The following is a 14144-nucleotide window of genomic DNA, read 5'->3' on the forward strand; positions in this document are numbered from 1 at the left end:
ATCTGCTTGGGAGGCACACCTTTATGTTAAAATTCAGACTCTCCGCTACACCAAGCAGTCAGCATATAAAAAACCAGTAAGTCCCACCTTTTGTACTCAAAGATCCCGTGTAAAATTTTGAAGACAGAGCCCTCAAATGAGTGTAGGGGTGCTTTTCACCTGGGCGTGTGCAGTTTGCGAGAAATTCGAGTCGCCTCCCTTGCTTTCTAGACACTGCTCACCAGCGTGGCAGGCTAGGGGCGGCTGAAGCGAAACGTCCTTCCCCTGATACAGACTGCACAACAACCTGCAACCCCTTCTGTCTCTCAGAATCCTGTCCGTGACGCCAATTTATGTCACGATCCGCAAGGTGGGATTCGTGATGTGGTTCTTTTAGCCGGTCTTAGAGTACAAAAGATTATCAGCAAACCAAGGACTTAAACAAGAAAACACAGTTTATTGAGTGCTCATCAGCACTAATATGCGATAGAGGGAAAGAAAAGAGAAAGCAAAGCATAAGGAAAAGAGAGTAAGGGGATTATAGCTACCAACGTCGAAGTCCACTCAGCCGTCCAACGACGCAGAGTCTTCTGTCCGTTGGGGAGATCTCAAAGGAAGGTAAGTTTGGGGTATAATTTTATAGTCTTTTGCAAAGCGAGGGGCGCAGGGCCAAAGCCAGATGAGATTGATGATCATTGTAATGAAATTCCATTGCGCAGGGAGCAGGTGTAGGGTACAGAGCGATCCATGTCTTGCAAGTCTTTGCTCACCAGCAGGAACAGGGACAAGGTGTTGTGGAAAACCCATTGCACCGGGTACCACGCACAAACATCTGCTCACCAGCAGGAATGAGAGCCATGAGTCGTGGAAAACCCGTTACGCAGGTTACCAAGCCTCTGCTCACCAGCAGGAACGAGGGCAGTGTACCGTGCAACCACCTGCAAACAATCACTGAGCAAACATCCATCTCAGCTAGGCCCAAACCCCCAAACCAAGTCCCTTGTGATATTCAGGGTCTCAGTCTCTGTCCTTGAGACGGTTGTGAGACAGATGAGGGAATCTTCGGACCGTCTCTTACAGAAGTCACCAGGGCATCTGGGGTGTCTTGGTTTGAAAGGAAAGGTGTTTTCTAAGGAAAGCAGAAACCCCCATTGAAATTGATAAAAATGTAAGCAACAGCCCTTTCCAAATTATTATAATCTTGATATCAAAGTGATCTCAGATAAGCAATGAAGCAATAATCCCATAGAATTGTGCACATTACCTCTGAAGTTCCCGTGCTCTAGATGGGTCTGGTCTCTCCTCTGGGAATCCAGTGGAGAAAGACAGCCTGTGGTGCTCTGATTCTCAGATTATATCCAGTCAGGAATGCTTGGCTCCTCCTCCTGGCTGCAGCATCTCCCAATGGGATGATGTCATTTTATCAGTCCTGCACTGAGACTCAATGGCCCATTAACAGAAGATATCCCCCTGGAGGAAGGATGGATGGTGGAAGTGATAAAGAACACTGCCCCACCTGGTTTTAACAGCTGGCCCATTAACACAAGACATCCCCCAGTTATGAGGGATGGGTCATGGAGGAGATAATGAAAACTGCTCCACTAGTTTTTAAAAGATGGTGATAGAATACATACATTTGGTTACATCTTGCATTGCAACCCAGGACATGGGGTCCATAAAAATTGTACACCACTAAAATTTGGCCCTGAAAATGCTTTCCAGAAGTTTTCCATTTCTGTTCTCTCCCTTTTGGTGTTCAGAGTTTCCCCCCTGTCCCAGCTGCTGGGGGTCATGCTTGTACTGGGGGTCACACTTCTACTCGGTCCCTAACCTCTACAGGCTGCTGGGAGTGCCAAGAATTTGGAAAGTTCTTCCCATTTCGATCTCCCCACTTAGGGATGCAGGAAGGTTTTGGGGTCCCAGGGTCCCTGCTCTTCTTATTCCCTTCTTGGGGGTGCAGGGGGACCAAGGAGACCCCCCTGCCCCTCTCTATTTAATTGAGGGTTCCTCGAATCATGGCACTCCCCCTCTCTGGGCTCCCCACTTTGGGGTCCTCGGGGACACAGGGTTCTGCTCCTCCAGGCTGCCGCTGCCAGCAGCTGCCACTGGGAACCCCAAATGTCCCCCCAAAGAGCATTTTATTTTCAGCTTTGGTTTTCTTCATTCTCCAATCATCACCCCTAAAAACCCAACCCAGGGACCCCCCCAGGATATCTGGGCCGGGCTCCCCCTCCCTCGTCACCTGTGGGATGGGGGGCTGATGATTCCACGGGTGGGAGGGGGCTGTGAATTCAGGGAGTGAATCCCAGTTCGACTGGGATATACTGGGCCTGAGATCATACTGGGATAACAAGCACCTAACTGGGATTACTAGGAGTGTCTGGGAATGGCTATGGACATGCTGAGGGCAGCTGGCATATACTGGGAGTGTCTGTGATCATACTGGGGATGACTGAAAACACACTGGGAACAATGGGAACCATGCTGGGGACAACTGGGAACAACTGGGAGTGACAGGGTCTACACTGGGGGCAACTCCAGCTGGGCATAACTGAGACCATGCAGGGAGCAGCTGGGATCATCTGGGAAGCGACTGAGACTATACTGGGGTCAACTGAGTGCAACTGGAATCACGCTGGGAGGAACAGGGAGCAACTGGAACCATCCTGAGGGTAACTGGCATCCTCCTGGGATCACAGTGGGAGCAGTTGGGCCATGCTGGGACCATACTGGCAGCAACTGGAACTGCACTCAGGGTGACTGGGAGTGGCTGGGAGCAACTGCGATCAGGCTGGAAGCACCTGAGGAGTGATTGAGAGCAACTGGGATAGACTGGGAGAAACTGAAACCACAGTGCAGGTAAATGGGAACAACTGGAACCATGCTGGATAATCCTGGAAGCAGCTGTGCCCATGCTGGGGTCATACTGGGATCCTACTAGATGTAGCTAGGATAATATTGGATGTGCCTGGAAAGGTGCTGGCTGGGACTGGAACCATGCTGGAGGTGACTGGGAGCAACTGGGCCCATCCTGGGAGTGACAGGGAGTCACTTTGGCCATGACTGGAATCATGCTGGGAGGGCCTGGGTGTGACTGGAACCATACTGGGGGTGACTGGGTGCAGCAGCTCATTCTGGGAGGGACTGAGATTGTAGTGGGAGTGACTGTGATCATCCTGGAAGTGTTTTTCTGTAGATCTTACGTGTTTCTGGTCTCTTTTTATTCTCCTTATTATCCTATGTACCTGAAATATTTTTGGATATCTTAATGTTACCCAAAATCTTAAGGGCTAATGGTTTTCAGGTTAAATTAGCTAAGTTTGCAAAGTTAATGCTGTGGTAAGAGTTTTATCTTCAACTGGATTTTGTATTAAACCCTTTGCCAAAGTTCCTTGATTGTCTATATTTTGCCAGTTAAATTTTCTGTCATTTTGACCTCTTAGCTCAGTTGTTAGAGTATGGTGCCAGTATCACCGAGGTTGTGGGTTTGATCCTTGTGGGGCCATTCGCTTAAGAGCTGGACTTGATGGTCCTTGTGGGTCCCTTCCTACCAAGAATATTCTTTACATCTGCCCACACTGAGAGGATCTGGTTGGTGTTTCTCCTGTGCACTAAACTCAAGCACAGGAACCTTTGGTTACCACCAGCATTGAAGTGTTCTGGGGTGTTACAGCCCTGCAGGCTCACAGTGACCTCTTGTTTCCATAAGGACCCACAGTGTCCCACTGGTCCCTTGGTTCCATGGGCCCAAGAGTGCTACAATGATCCCCTTGGTTCCACAACTTCCCACGGTGTCTCACTGACCCCTGGAGCCAAGGATCTGGAGTGTCCCACTGGTCCTTTGGTTCCATGGGCCAAACAGAGCCACAATGATCCCCTTGGTTCCACAACTTCCCATGGTGTCTCACTGACCCCTTGGTTCCATAAGGATCTGGAGTGTCACACAGGTTTATGGCATTTGTCCTTGCTGCCCCTCACATCCCGCTGCCCCACAAAGAGCCCCGAGCCACCCGTGAGGGACAGGCCCTGCTGGGCCAGGCCTGGGCTCAGGGCTGGGCCTTTCTGCTTCCTCCAACCCAGCCAGGGCTTGCTCAGCATTGCAGTTCCCTGCTCAGAGCCTTTGGCTCCCGGCAATCCTGGCCTCCAGGATCTGCTCTCACCAGTCCCTGGGGAGCCTTTGGCAGTCCCTGCCCTCATTGAAGCCGATTGAAGCTCCAATGGACTTGGAGTTTTGCTTCTGACTCCTTGAGCAGCTTCTTCAGCCTGAAGGAGGGACAAAGGAGGATCAGGGAAAGGAGAAGGAAGCACAAGGTCAAGCACTCCCTGAATTCACAGCTCTTCACCTGTGGGATCATCACCTCCCATCCCACAGGTGACCGGGGAGGGAGAGCTCAGCCCAGATAACCCGGGGGATCCTTCTTGGGTTGTGTTTTTTAGGGGGGGATGTTTTAAGAATGAAGAACCCCAAAGATGAGTGGAAAATGCTCCTTGGAGGGATACTGGGGGGTGCCAGCATCCCTACGTGGGGAGATGGAAACAGGGGGAACTTTTTTGATTCCTGGCATGCCCAGCAGCCTGAAGAGCTCAAGGACCGAGCAGACAGGGGACCCAAAGTACAAGTATGACCCCCGGCAGCTGGGACAGGGAAGAACCCCTGAGCACCAAAGGAGTGAGACCAGAGACGAGGAACTCATGGAAGGCATTTTCAGGGCTGCATCTTGGTTTTTGGGGGGTTCATATGGACTCCATGTCCTGGGTTGCAATGCAAGATGTAACCAAAAGCATGTTTTCTATCACCATTTGTTAAAAACTGGTACAGCAATTTTCATTATCTTCTCCATGACCCATCCCTCATAACTGGGGGATATCTTCTGTTAATGGGCCAGCTGTTAAAACCAGGTGGGGCAGTGTTCTTTATCTCTTCCACCACCCATCCTCCCTCCAGGGGGATATCTTCTCTTAATGGGCCATTGAGTCTCACTGCAGGACTGATAAAATGACATCATCCCATTGTGAGATGCTCCACCCAGGGGGAGGAGCCAAGCATTCCTGACTGGATATAATCTGAGACTCTAAACTCCACAGGCAGTCTTTCTCCACTGGATTCCCAGAGGAGAGACCAGACCCATCTACAGCACCAGAACTTCAGAGGTAAGCTACAATCTTCTACGGGATCATTGCTTCAACAGAACCACATCAGTCACTCCAGGAGGACTGCGGCCACCATTTAATCAGACTGCTACCAGCACCCTGACCAACGGGGTGTAAGGTCCTGACTCTGTTGGTGCGTTGCTTTTTGTTCGTTTTGTTGGGGTTTTTTTGTACTGCTGCATTTTCATTTTCCTTTCTTTAGTAAAGAACTTATATTCCTTTTCCCATATTGTTACCTGAGATCACTTTGGTTTCAAGATTATAATAATTCGGAGGGGATGGGATGCTTATATTTTTTATCAATTTCAGTGGTGATTTCTGCCTTCCTTAGCAAACTCCTTTCAAACTAAGTCACGTCAGAGGCCCAGGTGACTTCTAGAGATGGGCTTGGTAAGAGGGACCATCAAACTCAATGTGCTCATTCCTTGTTTTCTCTCAAACCAGGATTTCCCATTCCCAGACCTTGGCCAGATGGAGAAGGAGGCTGTGAGGAAGAGGAAGATCTCCCAGGACACCGAGGCAGGTGAGGAGGAAGTCAGTGCCCCTTTCCCCCTCTCTCCTGCTCCATCTCCCAGCCCAGCAGGGCCCCCGGCTGCAGGACAGCCCTGCTGCCGACGCCGTCCTGCCGGGGACGCACTGGGGGGATCTCCTTCCCCTTCCCTCTGGCACGGAGGCAAATCCCATCCTCTCCTTGTCCTTCCTCCCCCAGACAAGGAGCTGAGGATGGAGACCAGGCAGTACAAATCCTCACAGCAGAACCTGGTGGAAGAGGCCATTGTGAGCAGCTCCACAGTGGAAGAATCCAACAAGGAGGAAAATCCCCAGAGATCCCACAGGAGGAGGGGCTCCAAACCCATCCCAGGGTGCTCTGAGGAGGAAAGACCCACCCTGTGCCGGGAAGGCGGGCAGAGATCCAGCCAGGGCTCTGAGCTGGTGGTCCATGAGCAGCTTCAGGATGGGGAGAAGCCCTACAAGTGCTTGGAGTGTAGGAAGAGCTTCAGCCAGAGGAAAACCCTGATCCGCCACCAGATGATCCACACTGGGGAATGGGCCTATGAGTGTGGGGAATGTGGGAAGGGCTTCAGCTGGAGCTCCCACCTCATCATTCACCAACGCATCCACACTGGGGAGAGGCCCTACGAGTGTCCTGAGTGTGGGAAGAGGTTTCAGACCAGCTTCAATCTCCTCCAGCACCCGCAGATTCACACGGATGAGAGGCCCTTCCGCTGCCTTGACTGTGGGGAGCGCTTCAAGCGAAACTGCGACCTCATCACCCACCGGCGCATCCACACTGGGGAGAGATCCTACGAGTGTCCCCAGTGTGGGAAGAGCTTCACCCAGAGCTCTCACTTGACCCAACACCAACGGAGACACCACTAAGGGAAGCCCTGCAAATGCCCCAAGTGCAGGAAGAGCTTTGTGCACTGCCCCAGCTTCATCCCCCATTAGAGGATCCCCATTGGGAAGAGACCTGGTGATCCATGTTCCCTGCTATCCATGCTGGGAAGACACCTGTACCTTTTTCTGCTCATGGCAATGTCATGATGTGGGATTAAAGAACGTGAGGGTCTGGCTGTGGCCCTTTTGTTATATTCAATCCCATCTCAGGTCATTGCCAGGGGCAGGAAGAGGACTCCCTCTCTCTCACCAGAGTAGAAGGGTGTCCTTTCCTGGCAGGAGGAAATGCATGTCCAGGAAGAAACAATCAGTGGTGTGTTAGTTTTCCTTGTGAATGGTTTGTCTTATCCTTTTTGTTACCAAAATTTTTTCTGTTCCTGTTTTTGCCTTATCTCATTGCTGTTCGCAATAAACTGTCCTTATCCCAGCCTGGGATCTTTGCCTTTTGTGCTTTTCATGGGAGGTGGGAGGGAAGCGAGCGGCAGCGCGGTTTCAGCAGGAGTAGGAAATTGGGGAATGCCATTCCTGAAGCCCAGCCCATGGAAACCGAGCATCCCAGCTGGTGCCAGGCCTGGTTGCCATGGCAGCAGCCTTGGGAGCGGGTCCCTGGCTGGGGGCTGCGGGAACCTCTTCCCTCTGGTGCCCAGGGACAGGAGTGGAGGGAGCGGCTGGAGCTGAGGCGGGCAGGTTTAGGCTGGATGTGAGGAAAAGGTTTTTCCCGCGAGGCTGCTGGGGCACTGAACAGGCTCCCCAGGGAAGGCTCCCAGCTCCAGGGCTGGCTGAGCTCCAGCAGCGTTTGGCCAGCGCTGCCAGGCCCAGGCTGGGATTGTTGGGGTGTCCTGTGCAGGGCCAGCAGTTGGACTGGAGGATCCCCATGGCTCCCTCCCAACTCAGCCAATTCTGTGGCTCTGGGATCCCATGAGCGTGGGGATGGGACTGCAAATGGTTGCCATGGCAATGGACTCTGGCTCCAGGCCTGAGCTGGTGTCCATGGCAACCACCCCTGGCATGGGGTCTCCATGGAGCTGCCAAGGGACTGACCATAGCAACAGGGGCTGTGATGGTTGCCTACTACATTTCAGATTTGTTGCAGGCCCTCAGATGGGCTCCATGGCAACATTCCAAGTGTCTCCAGGCTATTCAGGAGCCGGAATGTGACACGCACTCCCAGGGCTTCCTGCCATGGGCAGAGTGGGAGCTTCAGGCAAAGCTTTATTTCTTTATTGGAGAAACTCCTGCTGGGTCATGAGGTGGAGAAATGACACCCAACAGCCATCAAGGATCCTCAAACCCCTCCAGGACGCCTCGGCTTTTAAATTCCTTCTAAGAGAGGAGACTGGGACCAGCTGGATCCAATCCCAGCCCCAGACTTTGTCAAAGTTTTATGTGTAAAAGGTTAGACTGGTGGAACTGAACTGTAATGCAATTTGTCCCACAGGATTAAAAAGTAGGGCCTCATCCCTACTTGATTTTCCTATTCCAGTTGGTTTTGGGGACTCCAGCGAACCCGCTCCTTTAATTTCTTCCTCGGTTGCCCGGGTGTCAGGGGACCCTGAAGCTTTAAGGATTGTTGTGGCCACTGTCAGCACGACTGCAAGGGCCGCAGTGCAGCGGGGCCCGGCCCGACCGGCAGCCGGGTACCTCCTCAAAGGTGGAAACAAGAGAGAGATTTCCCAGGCTTGCCTGCCTGCAAAATGTCAGTCTCACAGAGGTGGATCCAGCTTTTTAAATGCTTTAATAGGTAGTCAGTTCCCACAGCTAGCCAGCTCTTGGGTTTTGCTTGGCACAGGGGCAGCTCTCGCTTAGCAGCTCCTCTCAGTAAAATCATTTCCATGGGGGGCTTCTTCCCTGCTCACCAAATAGCAATTCATCAAAAGCAGCACAAACTGTTCTTCCTGTCCTCCTATCTTTGCCAGAGAGTGCCTTTCAAAGGGATAATAATTGGGAGGGAGGGGGTTTACATTTTCCATTGCAAAGGAGCCTCCTGCCTCCCTTAGCAGGCCCCTGTCTTTCAAACGAAGACACACACGGTCTCCTTTTGCACCTTCACTTGGCCCCAGCCACTCCTGATCATTTGAAGGAGCGGCTCAGAAGAAGGGGCTGCAATCCCCCAAGGCCTGGGCTGCTCCAGGCCACTCCTGGTGCCTTGGGCTGTTGAAGGGGTGCCGGGGTGGCCTTTGTGACACAGGCACAGGGTGCCGGGGTGGCCTTTGTGACACAGGCACGGGGTGCTGGGGTGGCCTTTGTGACACAGGCACGGGGTGCCGGGGTGCCCTTTGTGACACAGGCACGGGGTGCCGGGGTGCCCTTTGTGACACAGGCACGGTGTGTCAGGGGCCATGGTGACACGGGACCTTGCGGTGCCCAAAGTCCATTGTGACATGGCAGAGCCCCACCCCGGCTGGGGGGTATATAAAGGGCTTGTGGGGCCCGGGTCAGTCCCAGGACAGTGGCTGTGTCCAGGTACCTGTGTGCACCAGAGGACTGCAGGCTCGGAGGAGGAGAAGGCGAAGCCCAAGTCCCAGCCCCCCAGGCCCTGGCCTGGCTCACAGAGAGCCCAGGCCTTGAGGGAGCAGCAGGAGGAGGCTGAGAGGGCAAGCAGAGGGAGGAGAGGAGCCGTGGAGTCCTGCACTGAGGAAGAGCCAGAGCTCTGCTGAGGAGAAATGAACAAGTTCCAGCAAGGGACTCCAGGGGAAGCCTGCACTGAGCCACAGCTGTCCCCAGGAGAAGCCCAGAGCTGCCAGGAGCTCTCTGAGTGGGATGAAGGCCTTGAGCAAGAGCTGGTCCAAGTATGGGGGAGCTACTGGCATTTCTCGGACTGGGATGAGGGCAGGGAGCAAGAGCCCTCCCCAGCTGTCTCCGAGTGGGGCGAGTGCAGGGAGCAGGAGCCGTGGCAGGCGGACAGCGATCACTGTCAGGAATTCTCAGATTGGGAAGAATCTCCTGAGCAGCGACTGTCCCCAGGAGAAGGCACGAGCCGCCGGGCACTCTTGGACTGGGAAGCTTGCCGCAAGCAAGAGCTGTGCCAGGATGGCCAGGAGGTGACTGGAGGCAAAGCAAAGAGAAAATCCTCCAGGTCCAGCTGGGATGATGACAGTGATGGAGAGCTGGCTCAGGACAGCAGGGAATACTGCGACATCCTGTGCAGCCAGCTCAAGGCCTGGCAGCGGGAGGACGATGACTGGGATGAGGTGAGCGCCCTGGAGCTGCACGAGGAAGGAGAAGAGGCCAGGCAGCAGAGACTGGCAGATTTAGCCCGAGAGGGAATCCTGCTGCCTGTCCCTCGAGAAGCTTGGGTGGAGTGCCAGGAACCCGAGCTGTGCCCGCAAGAGCAACTCTGTGCCGGGCCTGGCCCTCTGGCAGCCCAAGCCACGGTGGAAGATGTCTCTTCTCCTGGGCAGCCGCTTCCCCACAGGAAAGGCCGCTCGCTCTTGAGGCGGGCACTGCAGGCGCTGCGGGCTCTTCAGGGGCTGCAGGGGCTGTTCCACTGCCCCTGCCTGGCGGCACAGCCACAGGATCAGCGCCCGCTGCCAGCAGTGCCGGGCTGCAGATGGCGGCTGCCCCGCGGCCTGCCCGGCGCCCCGAGGGAGCCGCACGGGCTGCCCCGGCCTGCGCTGGCCCTGCGGGCCGAGTCGGCCCCGGCCGCTCTGTGGCACCCCCGGGGCGGCTCCCCGAGGGCACACGGCAGCCCAAAGCGGCACCCAAAGGGGGACCCTCAGTGGTGGGGCTCAGCGCCGCATCCCGGCCCATCGTCCGGCCGGGAAGGCACCTGGAAAGTCATCGGCTCCCAGCGGCAGCCTGGCACCGCCAGCGGCACCCCTGCACCGGGTCCCCGAGGGCCACAGCCACACGGCTCTTGGCCCTTTGCAGGGACACTGGCTCCAGCTCCTCCCTGCTGGACTCCAAGGCCATTTCCTCTCCTCCGGAAAGGACTCCATGCTGATCCTGGGGCACTTTGGCCATGAGGAATGGACACAGACAGGAGGTGCTGCTCCCAGGACACGACGGCGGCCTGCTGGACTGCAACACACACAATTCTAACAAAAGAAAAGAAAGTTGTGTTTAGGAAGTAGTAGTAGAAAAGAAAAAAACCCCAAACCCTGCCCCCCCCTCCCCCCCCAAAACCTGCATAAGACCCTCCAGAAACCAAAAAATGATAAATAAGAATAGGAATATTAGGAAGAAGAGGTAGAAGCTGAACTAGATGAAGACGTAGTAGTACTTAAAACATGGAAAATTAAGAATAAGAATAAAATGTTGGAGTCTGGAATACAGAGTGTGTGCCCTTGTTTCTGATACTTAGTTATAAGATCCAGGTATAAGTTCCCCCAGGCAGGGCAGGTCCCTGGGTGCTGCCCCTGGCCCAGATAGTTTTCAGATGGGAAAAACTATCAGAAGTAAGGTTTTAGAAGACAAAATGTCTTCCCTGTTGACAGCACCGTAAGGAATAGCTGCAGGGCAGAGTTTTAAAAACAGAGGTTGTCTTGACCTCTCTACAGCCTTGCATGGTGCTCAGCATGATAGATGAGGGGAAAAAATATTATAGTGGTGTGGCAGCGGCCTCAGGGAGACAAAGAGTTACACTGTCCCACCCCAAACCCCTTGAGAAGGGCGGCCCAGGAGTTCTGAATGGGTTTGAGTCCCTGAGGGGTTCTCCCTTGGTGTGCTTCTACTGGTCCCTGACCCTGAACTCCACCCTCAAAGGTGGGGACCCTTGAGAGTTCTGTCCCTAAAAACCCCTGCTGTGCCTCTGTTCGGGGCTCTCTGTTCTGGACCTGACTTTGTTCCCATGCTGAATAAATGGTTTCGTGAACTGGGAGCCCGTCTCGGTTGGTGTTTGATGCTGGTCCCCAGAATCCTGCTGCTTCCCTGGACGAGATCCTGAGGTTGCTGACTGCAACATATGGTGAGAGATTGCGTGGCATCCAGCGAAGCATGAGAACAGCAGGACCCGGCTCCATGGACACCTCGTAAGTCACCGGCTGATGGCCTGAGAGCCAGCGAGACCCCCGCCTAAGAAATGAGGACTCGAGAGTACCTGGCAGGAAGGCTGGGTTGGGAGTGCCTCGGGCATGGGGAAGAAAAGGGCTTACGGAGGTGTGGGAGCCGAGACCAGACACTGGGACAAAAACCTTACATCACCCAACGAGACATATTATGGATGATTATATTAACATTATGGACGATTATATTAACATTATGGACGATTTTGGATGGTATGGCTCTTCTGGTGGACTGTTTTTGTCTTCTGTGAAGTTCCTTTTTTTTTTTTTTTGTGTATACCTCCTTGTACCTTCCCCTTTCCCCTGTTCCTAAGGGCAGGACAAAGGGTGAAAAAAGCCAAAATGGCTTGGGGCTGCTGCCAACTCCCCATCACCCCGGTGTCTTTTTGCCATCCCATCCCTGTTCTGAAGGCAGGCAAGGGACGGAGAACATCCAGAGTGATGCAGCTCTGCTGCCGTCTGCCCGCTGTTCCGTGGCCTCCTTCACCCCCTGTCTTTCCATATTCCCCATTCCCTGGCCGGGAAAGTCCATCCCGGCCTCCCCCACCATCTCAAGATGGCTCTGGCCACGCGGTCTGGGATCCCTTGTTTCCCACCTTGCTCCTTCTTTTCCAGCCCCGAACCTTCCCTTCCCCCAGTAACTCCTGCTTCGCTCCCACCCCTTTGTTCGGTGCTCCACCCCTGGGGGCTCTGCCTTTTCCATCCTGGGCAACACCTCCTCCGGGGAGATCGAAACTGGAACTGAGCTCCCAGAGCCAGTGTTTCACCGAGATCATCTAAAGCAGCTACACCCACATGGGAACCAGAGCCGAAACTGGAGATGGAAGAACTCTGCCCATCGTGAGAGGAGACCTAAGAGCTGCACCCTTCCTCAAAGAGAATCCTAAACTGCTAGAGACTGAACTGAAAAACCATTATGTTTGCATTAAGTACCATCACCGTTTAATTTGCCCGGCGTGGTCCGAGATTTAAATGTTTGTTTTCAATTTTGTTTTTTCTGTTTGCTTAATGTGTTTTGTTATTGAGTTTTTGTTGTCCCACAAAGCAAAGCGGGTGATCTGTGGAGGAGGTGAGATTTTAAGGTATATGTTTGGAAACATTTTAAGCTCCTAATTAAAATTAAAAAAAAAAAAAAATTAAAAAAAATAAAAAAGGAGCAGATGTGGCAGCGGCCTCAGGGGAGACAAAGAGTTACAGTGTCCCACCCCAAACCCCTTGAGAAGGGCAGCCCAGGAGTTCTGATTGGGTTTGAGTCCCTGAGGGGTTCTCCCTTGGTGTGCTTCTACTGGTCCCTGACCCTGAACTCCACCCTCAAAGGTGGAAACCCTCGGGGGTTCTGTCCCTCAAAAACCCCTGCTGTGCCTCTGTTCAGAGCTCTCTGTTCTGGACCTGACTTTGTTCCCATGCTGAATAAATGGTTTCATGAACGGGAGCCTGTCTCGGTTGGTGTTTGATGCTGGTCCCCAGAATCCTGCTGCTTCTCTGGACGAGATCCTGGAGTTGCGGACTGCAACAGCAGGGTATTGGATGAAATACACAAATTGACACATTGGGAGACGCAGGGTCTATGGGACCACTCCTTGAGGGAGAACATCTGCATAGGGGTTTATGATATAGCAAAGGCCATCACTCAGGGCTGTTTAATGTGTCAAAGGGTAAACCAACGAATGATGACAAAACCCGTACAAGGGGGGAGGGAACTTGCGGAGAGACCCTTCCAAAATGTGTAAATTGATTTCACAGAAATGCCTCTAGGACAGGGATACAAACACCTGCTAGTGATCATAGATCACCTGACCCATTGGCCAGAGGCTTTTCCCACTTGGAATGAAAGAGCGAGAGTAGTAGTCAAAATACTTTTGGAACATATTGTCCCCAGGTATGGGTTAATCAATAACATAGACTCGGACCAAGGCCCCCATTTCACTGCCCGTGTCCTCCAGGAAACCACTGAAGCCCTGGGGATAAAGTGGAGGTTACACACCCCATGGCATCCCCAGAGCTCCGGTCGGGTAGAACGGATGAATAAGACCATAAAAACGACCTTAACCAAGCTGACTCTGGAGACTAAATGAGATTGGATAAAATGTTTCCCTTTGGCTTTATTACAGATAAGAACCCAACCTCGAGCAGATTTAGGGGTATCCCCCTATGAAATGTTATTTGGACTCCCCTTCCTAATTACTCCTTAGAGCACTGCCCAGTATACTGAAGGGGAGGAAACCTCAAGGAGGTATTTGGAAACTGTTGTTAAAACTTTAGAAAACCTCAGGAAAAAAGGGTATCTCCCTCAAACTCCTCCCTTAGAGGTAGACACACACCATATTAACCCCGGGGATTGGGTATTGGTAAAATCTTGGGCTAACTCTCCTTTCACTCCAAAGTTTGAAGGACCCTACCAATTTCAACTCACCACACATACGGCTGTGAGAACCCGGGAAAAATGGTGGACACACGTGACTCGAGTTAAAGGACCAGTGGCACCACCAGATGGGGAAGTAAACTCCGAAAAAGATCCCTCTAACTGGACTGTTGTCCCCAACACCAAGGACTTGAAAAGAACCTTAAGAAGGAAACCCAGAGACTAAAGTCCCCAGTCAGGAACTGGAATTA

The 14144-nt window shown here is 53.0% G+C and overlaps 3 protein-coding genes across 3 annotated transcripts in view; 2 read left to right on the forward strand and 1 right to left on the reverse strand.

Moving 5' to 3' along the window:
• Window positions 1–14144, forward strand: part of LOC111922621 (uncharacterized) — an 813543-nt gene that overhangs the window by 661535 nt on the left and 137864 nt on the right. The window lies entirely within an intron of this gene.
• LOC111945726 (uncharacterized) overlaps window positions 1–14144 on the reverse strand; it is a 555958-nt gene that overhangs the window by 245308 nt on the left and 296506 nt on the right. The gene's annotated exons all lie outside the window — the stretch shown is intronic.
• On the forward strand, window positions 5602–6510 carry LOC147645316 (uncharacterized). The gene is made up of 2 exons (XM_086874742.1): window positions 5602–5664; window positions 5860–6510. Exons 1-2 carry the CDS (start codon window positions 5602–5604, stop codon window positions 6508–6510), a joined length of 714 nt encoding a protein of 237 aa, XP_086730868.1.

Source organism: Cyanistes caeruleus, unplaced genomic scaffold (genome assembly GCF_971803275.1).
Source record: "Cyanistes caeruleus unplaced genomic scaffold, bCyaCae1.hap1.1 HAP1_SUPER_30, whole genome shotgun sequence".
Classification (NCBI taxonomy): Eukaryota; Metazoa; Chordata; class Aves; order Passeriformes; family Paridae; genus Cyanistes; species Cyanistes caeruleus.